The sequence below is a fragment of the Haemorhous mexicanus genome, chromosome 22, assembly GCF_027477595.1.
Source record: "Haemorhous mexicanus isolate bHaeMex1 chromosome 22, bHaeMex1.pri, whole genome shotgun sequence".
NCBI classification, from domain to species: domain Eukaryota; kingdom Metazoa; phylum Chordata; class Aves; order Passeriformes; family Fringillidae; genus Haemorhous; species Haemorhous mexicanus.
Window position 1 is genome coordinate 10,283,707 of NC_082362.1, and position 13,640 is coordinate 10,297,346.

At 52.8% G+C, this 13,640-nt stretch overlaps 1 protein-coding gene across 8 annotated transcripts in view; it reads right to left on the reverse strand.

The window, feature by feature from the left end:
- Positions 1 to 13,640, reverse strand: part of ACACA (acetyl-CoA carboxylase alpha) — a 108,659-nt gene that overhangs the window by 70,792 nt on the left and 24,227 nt on the right. For all 8 annotated transcript variants that reach the window (XR_009489199.1, XM_059866204.1, XM_059866205.1 and 5 more), the window contains 11 exons: positions 12,787 to 12,932; positions 12,016 to 12,166; positions 10,729 to 10,863; positions 9,642 to 9,788; positions 9,279 to 9,467; positions 8,228 to 8,328; positions 8,034 to 8,122; positions 6,899 to 7,023; positions 2,853 to 2,966; positions 1,331 to 1,444; positions 6 to 95 (listed from right to left, as the gene is read on the reverse strand). Coding sequence is in view for 7 of the 8 variants with exons in the window: in XM_059866204.1 (XP_059722187.1) it covers positions 6 to 95; positions 1,331 to 1,444; positions 2,853 to 2,966; positions 6,899 to 7,023; positions 8,034 to 8,122; positions 8,228 to 8,328; positions 9,279 to 9,467; positions 9,642 to 9,788; positions 10,729 to 10,863; positions 12,016 to 12,166; positions 12,787 to 12,932 (1,401 nt within the window). In the remaining variant the exon portion in view is untranslated. The remainder of the gene's footprint in view (positions 1 to 5; positions 96 to 1,330; positions 1,445 to 2,852; positions 2,967 to 6,898; positions 7,024 to 8,033; positions 8,123 to 8,227; positions 8,329 to 9,278; positions 9,468 to 9,641; positions 9,789 to 10,728; positions 10,864 to 12,015; positions 12,167 to 12,786; positions 12,933 to 13,640) is intronic.

Below are 13,640 nucleotides of genomic sequence, written 5' to 3' on the forward strand. Positions count from 1 at the left end.
CTCACCTCCAAAGCTGCCATTCTTACCACCTGGTTACTGTGGTAGAAGAAGTTGGGAAGCACATCAAAGATGGATGTCTCAGACAAAATGAGTTTCTAGGAGAGATCACATTATAATAGCAGAGCTTTAGAAGAGTGTCTTGCAACCAGGATCAGGCAAAAAAGGAAAAGCCCCAAACCAAGCCTGGCTAGTTCTGATTTCTAAGCTTTTCCTGTTGTTTATCAAGGATTATGACTTTTTTACATTAAAGCACAGAAAAGCTGAAGTTGGAAGGGATCACTGAGTCCAACTCCCTGCTCACAGGACTAAAACCAGACCCACGTGAGAGGAGCTTGTCCAGGTGCCCCTGGAGCTCTGGCAGCCTTGGGGCTGTGCCCATTCCCTGGGCAGTGCCAGCACCCTCTGCTCTGGGGAAGATCCTTTTCCTAATGCCCAGGCTGGGCTTCCCCTGGCACAGCTCCCCTCCATCTCCTGGTGCCTGGTGCCCAGAGGAGGAACCAGCCCCTCTGCCCTGCTCTCCCCTGGAGGAAGGTGCAGAACTGGCACGAGGCCATCCCCACCCTGGCACAGCTCCCCTCCATCTCCTGGTGCCTGGTGCCCAGAGGAGGAACCAGCCCCTCTGCCCTGCTCTCCCCTGGAGGAAGGTGCAGAACTGGCATGAGGCCATCCCCACCCTGGCACAGCTCCCCTCCATCTCCTGGTGCCTGGTGCCCAGAGGAGGAACCAGCCCCTCTGCTCTGCTCTCCCCTGGAGGAAGGTGCAGAACTGGCACGAGGCCATCCCCACCCTGGCACAGCTCCCCTCCATCTCCTGGTGCCCAGAGGAGGAACCAGCCCCTCTGCCCTGCTCTCCCCTGGAGGAAGGTGCAGAACTGGCACGAGGCCATCCCCACCCTGGCACAGCTCCCCTCCATCTCCTGGTGCCCAGAGGAGGAACCAGCCCCTCTGCCCTGCTCTCCCCTGGAGGAAGGTGCAGAACTGGCACGAGGCCATCCCCACCCTGGCACAGCTCCCCTCCATCTCCTGGTGCCCAGAGGAGGAACCAGCCCCTCTGCCCTGCTCCCCCCTGGGAGGAAGGTGCAGAACTGGCACGAAGCCATCCCCACCCTGGCACAGCTCCCCTCCATCTCCTGGTGCCCAGAGGAGGAACCAGCCCCTCTGCCCTGCTCTCCCCTGCAGGAAGGTGCAGAACTGGCACGAGGCCATCCCCACCCTGGCACAGGGACAAAAACCAAAGTCAGGGCAAAGCTGGAGCCAGACCAGCACAGCTGGAAGGCACAGGGATGTGAAGGTCAGGGAGAAGGGAGCCAGGGAGGGGAGGCTGGGGGTACCTGCAGGTTCTCAATGCAGAACTGGTGGCCGTACATGTCGATGGCAGACAGGAAGATGGACTCCACCTGGTTGTGGCGCAGCTCGTAGGAGGGCAGGTGGGAGGCAATGAGAACCTGGGGAAACACAGGCACTGTCAGAGGAAGGAGCCATGCAGGGCCAGCAGCAGCAGCAGCCTGCTCCATCCCTGGGGAGGCAGCCAGACCCTCCCACGCCCTCTCCCCTCCCCAGCCTCATTTGTGTGTCTGCTCTGTTGGTGCTACTGGCAATTCCCCAGGGAGCCAGGGAACAGCTCCAACCAAGTTCCACCAGTGCATGTGATTCAGCAGTGCAGGGCTGCCAGGGCTGGGGGCTGCCTGCCCAGCTGCTCCTGGGGAGGCAGAGCTGGCAGGGAGCAGCTCTGGGGAGACCCACGGCAGAGCCACGCTCTGCTCCTGGGCAGGGGAGGGAACAGCCACCAGTGCCAGGCATCAGATGCCCAAGGTGAAGGATGCAGAGGTAGGAAATGGAAGCAGCTGGCAGGGAAAATGAAGTGGAAGAGCAGCACAAGGACTGCAGCACCGTCCCCAGCTGCCGTGGGGAGGTTCAATAGCGGAACGGTTCCAGGACACAAACACAATCCTGGAGGAAACAGAAGGTCACTGAGCAGCTTCAAACACCCTGCTCATCTTCAACAGCCAAGCTTTGAACTAAAAGGAGAGATCCCCCCCAAGTGTGAGCTTTCCTGCTTCAGGCTGGAGATGGGGACTGTGCAGTGAGAGCAGTGATCACATCTGGGGTCAGCACTGCCAGGAAACCTCTCACCCCTTCCTGGCAACAGAGGGAGGGTCAATGAACTGCTCAAGAGGAAGCTCACAACAATATCTGGGTGCCTATGTGACATTCAAATCAGTTCTGCAGCAGGCTCTTGGAATTTACAGCACCCAGAGTTTTTCCAATTATTTCCAGGTTAGAGCAGAACTGACAAAGCACAACTCGAAGATGGAAGAAGCCCTGCAAAAGGGCAGCATAATTCTTTGTGGTAATTCCTTAGCAGCTGCAAAGAACAGCTGCTTCTTGTGCAAATGGCCCTCCCTGCTCTCTGCACACACGGATCCACAACTGTAAGGCAGGGGAGGAACCAGGAGTTGCAGCTCCAGCCAAGGAGCCCATCCATCCACGTTGGTCCTGCACAATCCAGGCAGCCTGTGCTGGTCAGGTCTGCAGATGACAAAACCCCCAAAACCCACAGTGGCCACACATTTCCACTTCCTCCATCACACAAGCCATGGGCTACTCACAGTTAACTCCAGTGTGAGCCAGACAAAACTTTTTGGAGGAGCAGGGACAAAGGAACGCATGTTAAATTTAAATATTACAGTGATTGGGAATGCACCTTAATCCCTGTTAATTAGCTGCACTGCCAAAGTGCTGCTCACAGGAACCCCCTTTGCACAGTGACCAAAACAGACAGCAGGAGCTGTGGGTTTGCCAGGGCTGGGCTCAGGCAGGAGCAGCCTGGGCAGGGCTGTGCAGGTGCCTCACCTGCCGTGCCCTCAGGGCCACCTTGGCGTTGGTCGTCTTGCTGAGCTGGGTCAGCTCTGTCAGGATATTGATCAGCTCGTCTGTCAGCGTGGGGTCACGGCCACAGAGCTGGTCCTGGCAACACAGACAACAAGAAATGCTTGGAGCAGAGGGAGAACATCATCTGTGCTCCCCCAAAGGAGTCTGAAGCTGGAATGCAAGCACACACCCAGGGCTGGACCACAGCATCCCCAGCAGTCCTGACCTGAATCATCCTGGAATTCTGTGCTGACAAGGACACAAACATTCAGCATTCAACAACCTTACACACATAAATAAAAGGTGAAAGAAGGGACAGGCACCATCTCCCATTCTCCTGTTTTAGCACACGTTTTGGCACCCAAACACATGAGAAATGCTGATTTCTCAGAGAGACTCAGGAAACCTTTTCCCATTACCCAGTTTCAGGTTTGTACCAGAAGTTTCTCCTTCTGGTACACAAGTTTGCACCAATGCAAAATTCAAAGAGATTAAATTGTAGCCAGGCACCTTGTGGAACATGTGGGGGTCAGCAAACCTTCCCCATGGAGGGTGACCAGAGCTACACTGCCAGAGAACCTCTGACACCCACCCAAAAACCACCTCAAATCTCAGAAGCCCCCACAACTCCACAAGCACAAACCACCCAAGCTTTGTGCAGCTTCAGCCAACACCAGAAAAAGGATCTGTCACTCCTCTGACAAGGCTAAGCAAAGCTAACTGAACCCATGAATAATGTTCTGTATTTCCTGCCACGGTACTGGACTGCCTCCAAAATATTCCTTCTAACCAGAGAATCCTGGATCTGAGGAAACCCACAAGCTTACCTTTCTGCCTGAATTGGCTGGATAAAACAGAACTGAGGAGCACAAACTTCCCGTGTTAATGCTGTTCCAAAACTCTTCTGAATTCATCCATTCAAAAAAAATGCCAACAGTAAAGACTTCCTTCCAAAAACAGTTTCAATTCCCATGAATAATCCCACAGTCTTCAGCACTCCTTGTGAGCTTCTTCCCTCCCACCCTGGAGCTGGAAAGCCTCTAGGAGCCTCTAACGTGATTCTTCCACCCAGCACTTAACAGCTTGTCTTGATAAATTAATCATAGCAGGGAAATGTGAGATCAAACAGGGATTTGCCACGAGAAAGAGCTGGTGCCTAAAAGTTTAAAGAGATCTTAAACACCTACAGACCAGAACAGGCCATCTGAAGATCCAGGGAATAGAAAAGGATAAGGGGAAACCTCTGTGCAGCAGGTGGGATTGACAAACCTGCCAGGGAAAATAAATTAAAAACCAAAGGCAAATAATACAGAAGTCCCACAGAGTGAATAACTGCACCAGCTCATAGTCCAGGAGATTCCAAGGCTCAGCAGCTCTTCCCTCACACTGCTCCTGATCCCCTTCTCTCCAGCCCCACTCAGGCACGATGGCAGCTCCAGGCATGAGGACATGGGAGACAGACCAGAGCCAAACCACTGGGAAAACATCTGAGAAAACACCTGAGCTGCTCACTCTGACCAGACTGCTGTCCCCTCCTGGCCAGCCCTGGGCCACCAAACACGAGTGGGATTGCTCCCAAAGAAAGTTCAGGGCATTTCTCCACCCAGGGCACTGTGGGGACAGTGAGGAACTCAGGAGCTGCAGGGTTTGAAACACAAACTCCTGCCCTGCTGTGCTGCTGCTCCAGGGGCCAGAAATCCAACAGGACAGGGGACCCTGCCATGGCAGCAGCCACTCCATCCTCTCAGGCCAGGATGTGCATGAGCTAAGCACAGAAAATGAACACACAACAACAAATCACACCAAACTCCAACAGATGGATGAAGGATGAAGCAGCTCCCACCCTGCCTGCAGTGCCTGCTGGCTAAAAAAGGTGAGTGATGGCAGCACAAGAGCATTACTGAAGGCACCCTTGGAGGCCCTGGTTAATAATGGGATCCTGGATCCATCAGGAACAGCCCACAGGCAGCCAGGCTGCCCTGACCCCAAACACAGCAACAGCCTGGGCCCCAAACACACCACAGCTGCCACCATGGTCACAGCTGCCACCCTGGTCACACCAAACACACCACAGCTGTCACCATGGTCACAGCTGTCACCTTGCCACACCAAACACACCACAGCTGCCACCCTGGTCACACCAAACACACCACAGCATGTTTGGTCACCCCAAACACACCAGAGCTGCCACCCTGGTCACAGCTGTCACCTTGCCACACCAAACACACCACAGCTGCCACCCTGGTCACACCAAACACACCACAGCATGTTTGGTCACACCAAACACACCACAGCTGCCACCCTGGTCACCCCAAACACACCACAGCTGCCACCATGGTCACAGCTGCCACCCTGGTCACACCAAACACACCACAGCTGCCACCATGGTCACAGCTGTCACCTTGCCACACCAAACACACCACAGCACATTTGGAGCCACGAGCTGGGAGAGGAGTGATGGTCTTTTGGTTCATGGAGAGCCTGGAAGCTCAGGGACACCCAGCTGAGCTAAGGGTGACCATGGGGACCCTCCTGAGCTCCTGCTCCCACTGCAGAGGGGGAATCCCTGTGCCCCCAGTGAGGTGGCACCGTGGGCTTGGATAACCAGGAGTGGCTCTTCCACCAAGGTCTCCCTGGTGCTTCTGGCTCAAGTTGGCCTTTAGTTGAGCAGAACTAACTGGCAGTGATGGTGGGAAGAATGACCCAAGAGCAAGGGACAAGGGAGGCTCTCTGAGGTCTCCCCAACACCCCTCACTCAGCCAACAGCAAGAGGCAGCGAGGCACAGCCTGCACCAGGTGACAAAGCAGACTGAGAGCTCCAGTCCTGTTCCAGCAAGGGCTGATCAGGATGACAACAACAACCCAAAGGCAGGGCTGGCTGTGCCTGCACTGATTGGCAAAGGCAGCAGCAAAGCCTGAGCCCAGCTCCCTGACAAGGGCTAACGCCTCGCCGGCACCCCCGTGTAATTACACACTTGAGTGACTGGACTCTGAAGAAAATTGAAGGCCTGAGCTGTGAACAGCTGCCATTTTCTCTCTCCATCACGCCAGCGTGATTACTTGAGAAATGAACAGCCCCAGCTCAAAGCTACTCCAGAATTCTCAGAGGAAATATGGCTCCGTGTTCAAATAATGAGATTCTTAAGGCAAGCGTTACTTACAATCACACCACACACCAAAAAGGGAAAGGGGGGAAAAGGGGGAAAAAGGAGAGCCAGGAAGAAAGAACACCAGGATCCTTACATCTTACAAATGAGAATTTAAGAAACCAAGCTTTGGTCTAGGAAAACTACAACACTTTTTCTGCTTTGGAGAGTTATTTCGTGGATGGCTACTTTGGGTGTATTTTTGGCAGTAACAGACCACACTGTGGTTGTAAAATAAAAGACAAAAGAGAGGAAGGGAGAGAGGAAAGAGAGAGAGGAAAGAGAGAGAGAGGAAAGAGAGAGAGAGGAAAGAGAGAGAGAGGAAAGAGAGAGAGAGGAAAGAGAGAGAGAGGAAAGAGAGAGAGAGAGAAAGAAAGAGAGAGAGAGAGAAAGAGAGAGAGAAAGAAAGAGAAAGAAAGAGAGAGAAAGAAAGAGAAAAAGAGAAAGAGAAAAAGAGAAAGAGAAAAAGAGAAAGAGAAAAAGAGAAAGAGAAAAAGAGAAAGAGAAAAAGAGAAAGAAAGAAAAAGAGAGAGAAAAAGAGAAAGAGAAAGAGAGGAGAGAGAGAAAGAGAGGAGAGAGAGAAAGAGAGGAGAGAGAGAAAGAGAGGAGAGAGAGAAAAAGAGGAGAGAGAGAAAAAGAGGAGAGAGAGAAAAAGAGGAGAGAGAGAAAAAGAGGAGAGAGAGAAAAAGAGGAGAGAGAGAAAAAGAGGAGAGAGAGAAAAAGAGGAGAGAGAGAAAAAGAGGAGAGAGAGAAAAAGAGGAGAGAGAGAAAAAGAGAGAGAGAAAAAGAGAGAGAGAAAAAGAGAGAGAGAGAGAGAGAAAGAGAGAGAGAGAAAGAGAGAGAGAGAAAGAGAAAGGCAGCAGGCCAGCAGCAGGCACTCACAATGAGCATGGTAACCAGCAGGTTCTTCTTGGTGACCTGGGCGTGGGAGAAGATGTAGTTCAGCACAGCATTCATGTCACTCTTGTTCTCCTCCCGAAGGGTGAAGACACACTTGTCATAGTGACCTGCAGGCAGAAATGCACTTTGCTTCCCCAGTCCTCACACCTCTGTGGCAAGGACTGCAAGTTACTGGATGTGTCTGTATTTTTCAAAGTGTATTTTTTGAGGATCTGCTTGGCTTGAAGGGAGCTGACAATGGAGAGAGACTATTTACAAGGGATGGAGTGACAGGACAAGTGGGAATGGCTTCACACTGACAGGGAGCAGAGTTAGGTTGGTATTAGAAAAAAATTCCTGCCTGTGAGGGTGGGCAGGCCCTGGCACAGGGTGCCCACAGCAGCTGTGGCTGCTCCTGGATCCCTGGAAGTGTCCAAGGCCAGGCTGGACAGGGCTTGGAGCACCCTGGGATTGTGGAAGTTGTCCCTGCTCATGGCAGGGGTGGGATGAGATGGGCTTTCAAGTCCCTTCCAACCCAGACCATTCTGTGTTTCTCTATGGTCCACACAATCAATTTGGGAAGGAATCATTCTCCCCATCACCTACTGCAAACTTTAATTCTAACATCCCACTCTTAATAAACAGCTCCAACACCAAATGCCTCCTTTGTGAGCAATGCTGAGAGAGGAATAGGGAGCTCAGACTTTCATTCAAATGACAACCAAAATGAAATAACAGCCAAGAGCCTTGCACCATCCTCTGCTGCCAGCAAATTGAAGTGGAAATGAATCTGCAGTACCATTAGGCCAGGGCAGGTAATGGAGCAGGACAAAAGAAGAGTGGAATCTGAGCTACCTGTAAGAGCCAGAGCCTCAGAATTAACCAGGGCTCCATTGCCATCTTGTGCCTGGATCCAGCAGTGCAAGGCACTGATTTCACCTCTCAGCTTCAGCTGAGCTGTGGGGACACAACCTCCTCTCCAAACCCAGGGTCCCACTGCAGACCCTGAAAAACAATCCTGGGCACCTCACCTCAGCACAAAGTGAGAGCAAACCTGCTCCAAAGGGCCCACATGGACTTCCCAGGACCAAACACAGCTCTTTAAGAAACCAAATCCTTGGTGTGCCCAGGAACTCACCGTGCTGGAACTGAGTCTCCACCTTCAGGTACTGCCGGAGCAGATCCATCACCACGGCCTTCATGTGGCCCCGGATGCCACTGCGGTACCTGCAGAGGCACCAAGCCAGCCCTGAGCGAGGCTGAAGGCACAGCCAGCCCCTGCCACGCCTGCTGGGGGGGTCCTGCTCTGCAGGACAGCCTGGCAGGGCTCACCTCTGCACCAGCTGCACGATGCTCTGCGTGTTCATGAAGAAAACCTCGCGCTCCGACTTGCGGTTCAGGGTGGCCGCGTGGCTGTCCAGGATGTTGGCAATCTGAGAGGGAAAAGCACATGGGAAAAAAGCACAGGGAAAACCCTCAGTGGGCTGGACAGCCAGCAGAGACACACCAGAGCCCCAGCAGACTCCAGCAAAGGAAGATCAAGTCCTGCCAGTGATACAAAAATCAATGCACTGTGTAGTATTGTCCACAAGGGTCCCAGGATGAGGGAAGAGACGAGAAAGTTGACTCCATGTATCAGCAAGCTAGGTTTATTATTTTGTGATAGAAAATATATTAAAACTATACTAAAAGAACAGAAGAGAAAGGATTTCATCAGAAGGCTAAGCTAAGAATAGGAAAGGAAGGAATAACAAAGGCTTGTCTCTCACCGAGACAGTCTGGACAGGTGAACTGTGGTTGGCCCTTGGTTACAAACAACCACATGAGACCAATCACAGATTTCCCCTGTTGCATTCCACAGCAGCAGATAAGAATTGTTTACAGTTTGTTCCTGAGGCCTCTCAGCTTCTCAGGAGGGAAAAATCCTAAGGAAAGGATTTTTCCTAAAACATGTCGGTGACAGCACTGTGTCACACCCTGGAGAAATCAGCTTCCAGCACCTCCTCACCTCACCCGGCCTCCCTTGGCAAATCATCCTATCCTCCCCCAAAACCATCCTATTTTGAGGTTCCACTGGCACTACAGACTGCACTGCAGCACATGTGCAAAAAGCAAATAACTGCCCACAGGGCCAGTGACAGGATTTGAAGTGTTCCCAGCAGTGTGCCTGGTTAAAGCCACGCTGAGCAGGGAACGTGGACCCTGCAGCACAGCTAAAGAGACAAGCCTGGAAGGGACTCAGGTAAGCATCTTCCACCATTCAGCCCTGTTCAAACACACCTTTCAGGTTCAGCTAACCTCCACATCACATAAAGGAGCTTTCTCTCCCTCTCTGCCCCAACACAAACCCATTTGGACCCCTCCCTGAAGGGTGGCTGCTCACCTGCTGGCTGGGGAACTGGCAGAGCACCGAGGTGATGTTGCTGGCATACTGGGCCATCTCTTTCTTGATGGACTTCTCCACATTGGGTGGGATCCTCCCAGAAACACTGGTCATGATGTCCTGAAGCTCCAGCAGGGGCAAAGAAGGATCCCTCAGGGTCTTCATCAACCGCTCAACCCAGCCCTTCACCTAGAGAGAGACAAGGCAGCGAAGGCGAGAATGAAGAAGAGAAAAAACAACAACAAGAGGAAAAAGCAGAGGGGGATGTCCAACATCCCATTCCCTGTGGCAGGAAAATCGCCCAGCCCTTCCCTGAGCTGCAAGAAGGCTGTGTTTTGGCTCTGGAAGGGAGGCCCCCAGTACCTTGCTGCTGAAGAAGGGCTCTGGCAGGCAGTAGCCATTCATCACGTTGACCAGGTTGTCCAGCACGTAGTGGAAGATGCGATGGAGCTTCTCACCCCGCAGTGCTGTGCTCTGGATCTGGGGCAGGGAGCCTGTGTGCAGCTCAGCCTGCAACAGGGAACAGCCTCACTGAGCCTCTGAGGGCCACCAGCCTTGGGGACAGCCTCACTGAGCCTCTGTGGGCCACCAGCCTTGGGGACAGCCTCACTGAGCCTCTGTGGGCCACCAGCCTTGGGGACAGCCTCACTGAGCCTCTGTGGGCCACCAGCCCTGGGGACAGCCTCACTGAGCCTCTGTGGGCCACCAGCCTTGGGGACAGCCTCACTGAGCCTCTGTGGGCCACCAGCCTTGGGGACAGCATCACTGAGCCCCTGTGGGCCACCAGCCTTGGGGACAGCTTCACTGAGCTCCTGTGGGCCACCAGCCCTGGGGACAGCCTCACTGAGCCTCTGTGGGCCACCAGCCTTGGGGACAGCCTCACTGAGCCTCTGTGGGCCACCAGCCCTGGGGACAGCCTCACTGAGCCTCTGTGGGCCACCAGCCCTGGGGACAGCCTCACTGAGCCTCTGTGGGCCACCAGCCTTGGGGACAGCCTCACTGAGCCTCTGTGGGCCACCAGTCTTGGGGACAGCCTCACTGAGCTCCTGTGGGCCACCAGCCTTGGGGACAGCCTCACTGAGCCTCTGTGGGCCACCAGCCTTGGGGACAGCCTCACTGAGCCTCTGTGGGCCACCAGCCTTGGGGACAGCCAGTCACCCTCAGCTGGAGCCTAGGGTTAACCTGCAAGGATTCCCAGAGTGGGAAATGCACATCCCCATGACAGCACTGAGGTAAGCAGAGAGCAGGAATGGTAGGGAAGTTTGGCCTGAATCAGAGAGGGAGAGAAAAATCTCAGTCCCAGTCCTCATCTGAGACAAATCAACGGTGAAGTGACAATTCCAGTACAATGCCCAAGTGGGAAACTGGTCCACTGGAACATCCTGTACCACCCCCAACATTACTCCCTCACTAAAACCCCACAAAACCTGTGCCTTCTGCAACTCCTCACCTGCTGAACCCTGCTGGGATCATCCAGCTGCAGCTTGGCAATCACACAGCCTGGATCCAGGACTGCCCCTGGCCGTTTGACATAGTGGATGCAGCCTGATTCTCCTGCTGTTATGGTCATCACCATTTTCATCACCTGTAGCAAGGAAAACAGGTTACACACCCAGCTCCCTGCCTCAAAATGGCTCTAGTTTTGGGAGGCAGCAGGCAGTGTCCCACCCCAGACAGACCTGCATGAGCACCTCTGGCATTCAGGTGTTCCCAAAACTTACAAGCACAGATGATGGGAACAGAACCCAGACACTGAAGGATGGCACTGCTCACACTGCCTGAACCAAGAGGGGACTCAGGAAGGTCAGCACAATGAACAAAGCAGACAATTTTCTGCTGCATTCCAAAGGTTCCTCTCAAAGGCTGCAGCCACATCTTCACTTCAAGCAGAGGGAACCAGGATCACTTTCTAGAGCTCTCAGACAGCTCTTCCCAGACTGAAATGCTTCCTTAAATCAAGAGCTGCTGCCTTTGGGGCAGAAGGGCTGGGTATGGGAGAGCCAGCTTGGTTCTACCCTGGCTCTGCTCTACACCACTGGGAGCCACAGGGATCGTGTGGGTGGTGCCCTCTTAGCCAGGACTTGTTGCAGTGCAAAAGCACTTACATAAAATAGCTGGATCTCTGTCTTGATGTTTTTCTCCTACACATTGTCCCCAACTGGTTTAATTGCCCCTCTGTCATCACACCCCTTCCCCTCCCTCAAATCTGTTTTGAGCCACACACTCCTACACAAGCCCTTGTGCTTTCCTCATCGTGATGCAGAAACTGCTCATCCTTCTCCTCCTCCTCAGTAAGAGTTAAGTAACTTCCTAGGGAGAAGGGAGGAGTGACACTCATTAACTTCTGGGATCAACCTGAGAACTGATCAGCTAACCAGGATGAAGTTTGTTACCTCATCCTGGCATATAATTCTGAGTCTGTGTCAGTAGTACAAGGAGAAGGCTTTCTCCCCCTCAGCTGGGAATGGATCCCACCTTCCCTTGGAATCTCAGGAAGGTGATAATCTCAGGATTTTTGGGAAATTTTACTCATCACTTGGTGTACAAAATTTCTGCTGTTAAATCTCTTCCCCACCCCACCACTCTCACTGATGATTCCCGCTGCAGTTCAGGTTAAAATTTCTAAATGAAACACTGTGAATGATCCCTCATGTTCACCTCCCAGTCCCAAAGCACCCACCAGCCCTCCCCCTGAGCTCTGTCCTGGGCAGCCAAAGCAGTTCTGTGAGAGTTTTACCTCGATCTCTGCAAAGCACTGGCCTGCAAACACGTGTCCCCCATCCTCCACCACGTACTGGATCAGCTTCCCGGCGGAGGGAGAGCGCAGGATGGAGGGATCATTCTCCTTCTCAAACACACAGGTCTTGTTCCCAATGGTGATGCGGTACCTGGGGGACAGCAGGACTCAGCAGCAGCACAGAATTCCTTGGAGGAGCCATGGGAAAGGGAAATCCAGTCTGCCTTTCCCTACTCTACTTCGAAACAAAACTACGGGAAAACACCTCAGCCTGCAGAGAGGTGGAGACTCCAGCCCAGCCAGCTACCCAAATTCTCTGTCCTCCTGAGCAGATCCATCACTTTTCCCAGAAGATAACACAGCAGAGGGGGCAGAGTTCACATTCCAGACCTGGGGATGCCCTTTACTGCCCTTACTGCTAAGATCCTTGCAGGGAATTTTGAGGGGATGCACTGAAACAGCACAACTTGTCTTCATTTCTGAAACAGCCCTGGAATTTCAAGAATTTTAAAGATTTTCACATTCTGGTTTTTTGGTTTTTATAATCCCAAAAGGACCAAGCAGAGGAATATGGACTCCACATGGTGCACAGCCAGATCCTTCTTCTAACAGTAGCCAAGATCTGCTCTGTCTCAAAACTCACAGCACACCCAGTAAACTCCTTCTAGGAGAGAATTCCCCTCCCAGCTGACCTTCTGGGAAGCATGAAGCTACAAATACACCTCGTTTTGGCTGTGTAAATGCTAAACATGGAGCTGCACAGGTTGCTACCTGTCCACTTCTTCTTTCATGTAGGTGGTGTAGCTGCTGCCGTCGTAGGAGAGCAGCAGCCCCCCGTCGCTCAGGCGGTGCACGTCGACCTCCACACAGGAGCTGTTCATGATCACCACGTAGCAGTTGGGAGACTGCCTGGTCACCTGCCAAGCCACAAGAATGGGAATTACAGCACTGAGGGTCTTGGCTGCCACATCACAGAGTTTTCCCAGTGCTGCAATAGGGGGAATTAATGAAGAGGAACGGAGGTGTTTGATGGCGTGTCAAAGAATTGGGGTCACAAAGGCAAGCAGCAAGCTGGCCAGAGGGATGGAGCAGCTCTCCTGTGAGGAAAGGCTGAGAGAATTGGGATTGTTCAGCCTGGAGAACAGAAATTCTGGGGTGATTTAAATGTGGCCTTCCAGTGCCTGAAGGGAGCCCACAAGAAAAACGAGAGAGGTTTTTTTACAAGGGCCAACCCAAACCAGTCTGGGGTTCTGTGACACAGCAATCAAGAGATGCCAGAACTAGTGTTGTCCATGAATGCTGATTTAATCCTCTCACACTTCTGCACTGAGGGCTGAGGTTTGATTGTGCAATCACAGTTTGCTCACCCTCATCTCCTCACAAGGCACAGCTGTGTACTTACACTGCATAATGGAGGAGATAATCTGGGGGGAAAATGAGATTGCCCCACAGGGAAAGCAACACGTGCTGTCCCTGAGAAGGGGATCCTACCCCAGTCTCTGCCCCAGAGCTGCAATTTGAAGCTGGGTAAATCCTTTAAAGAACACTTCAGCTGCTGCTCAATGCTTCTATTCCTCATTAACAATAAATCCAGGGAGGTGCAGAATTCTCACTGCTGCAAAAAC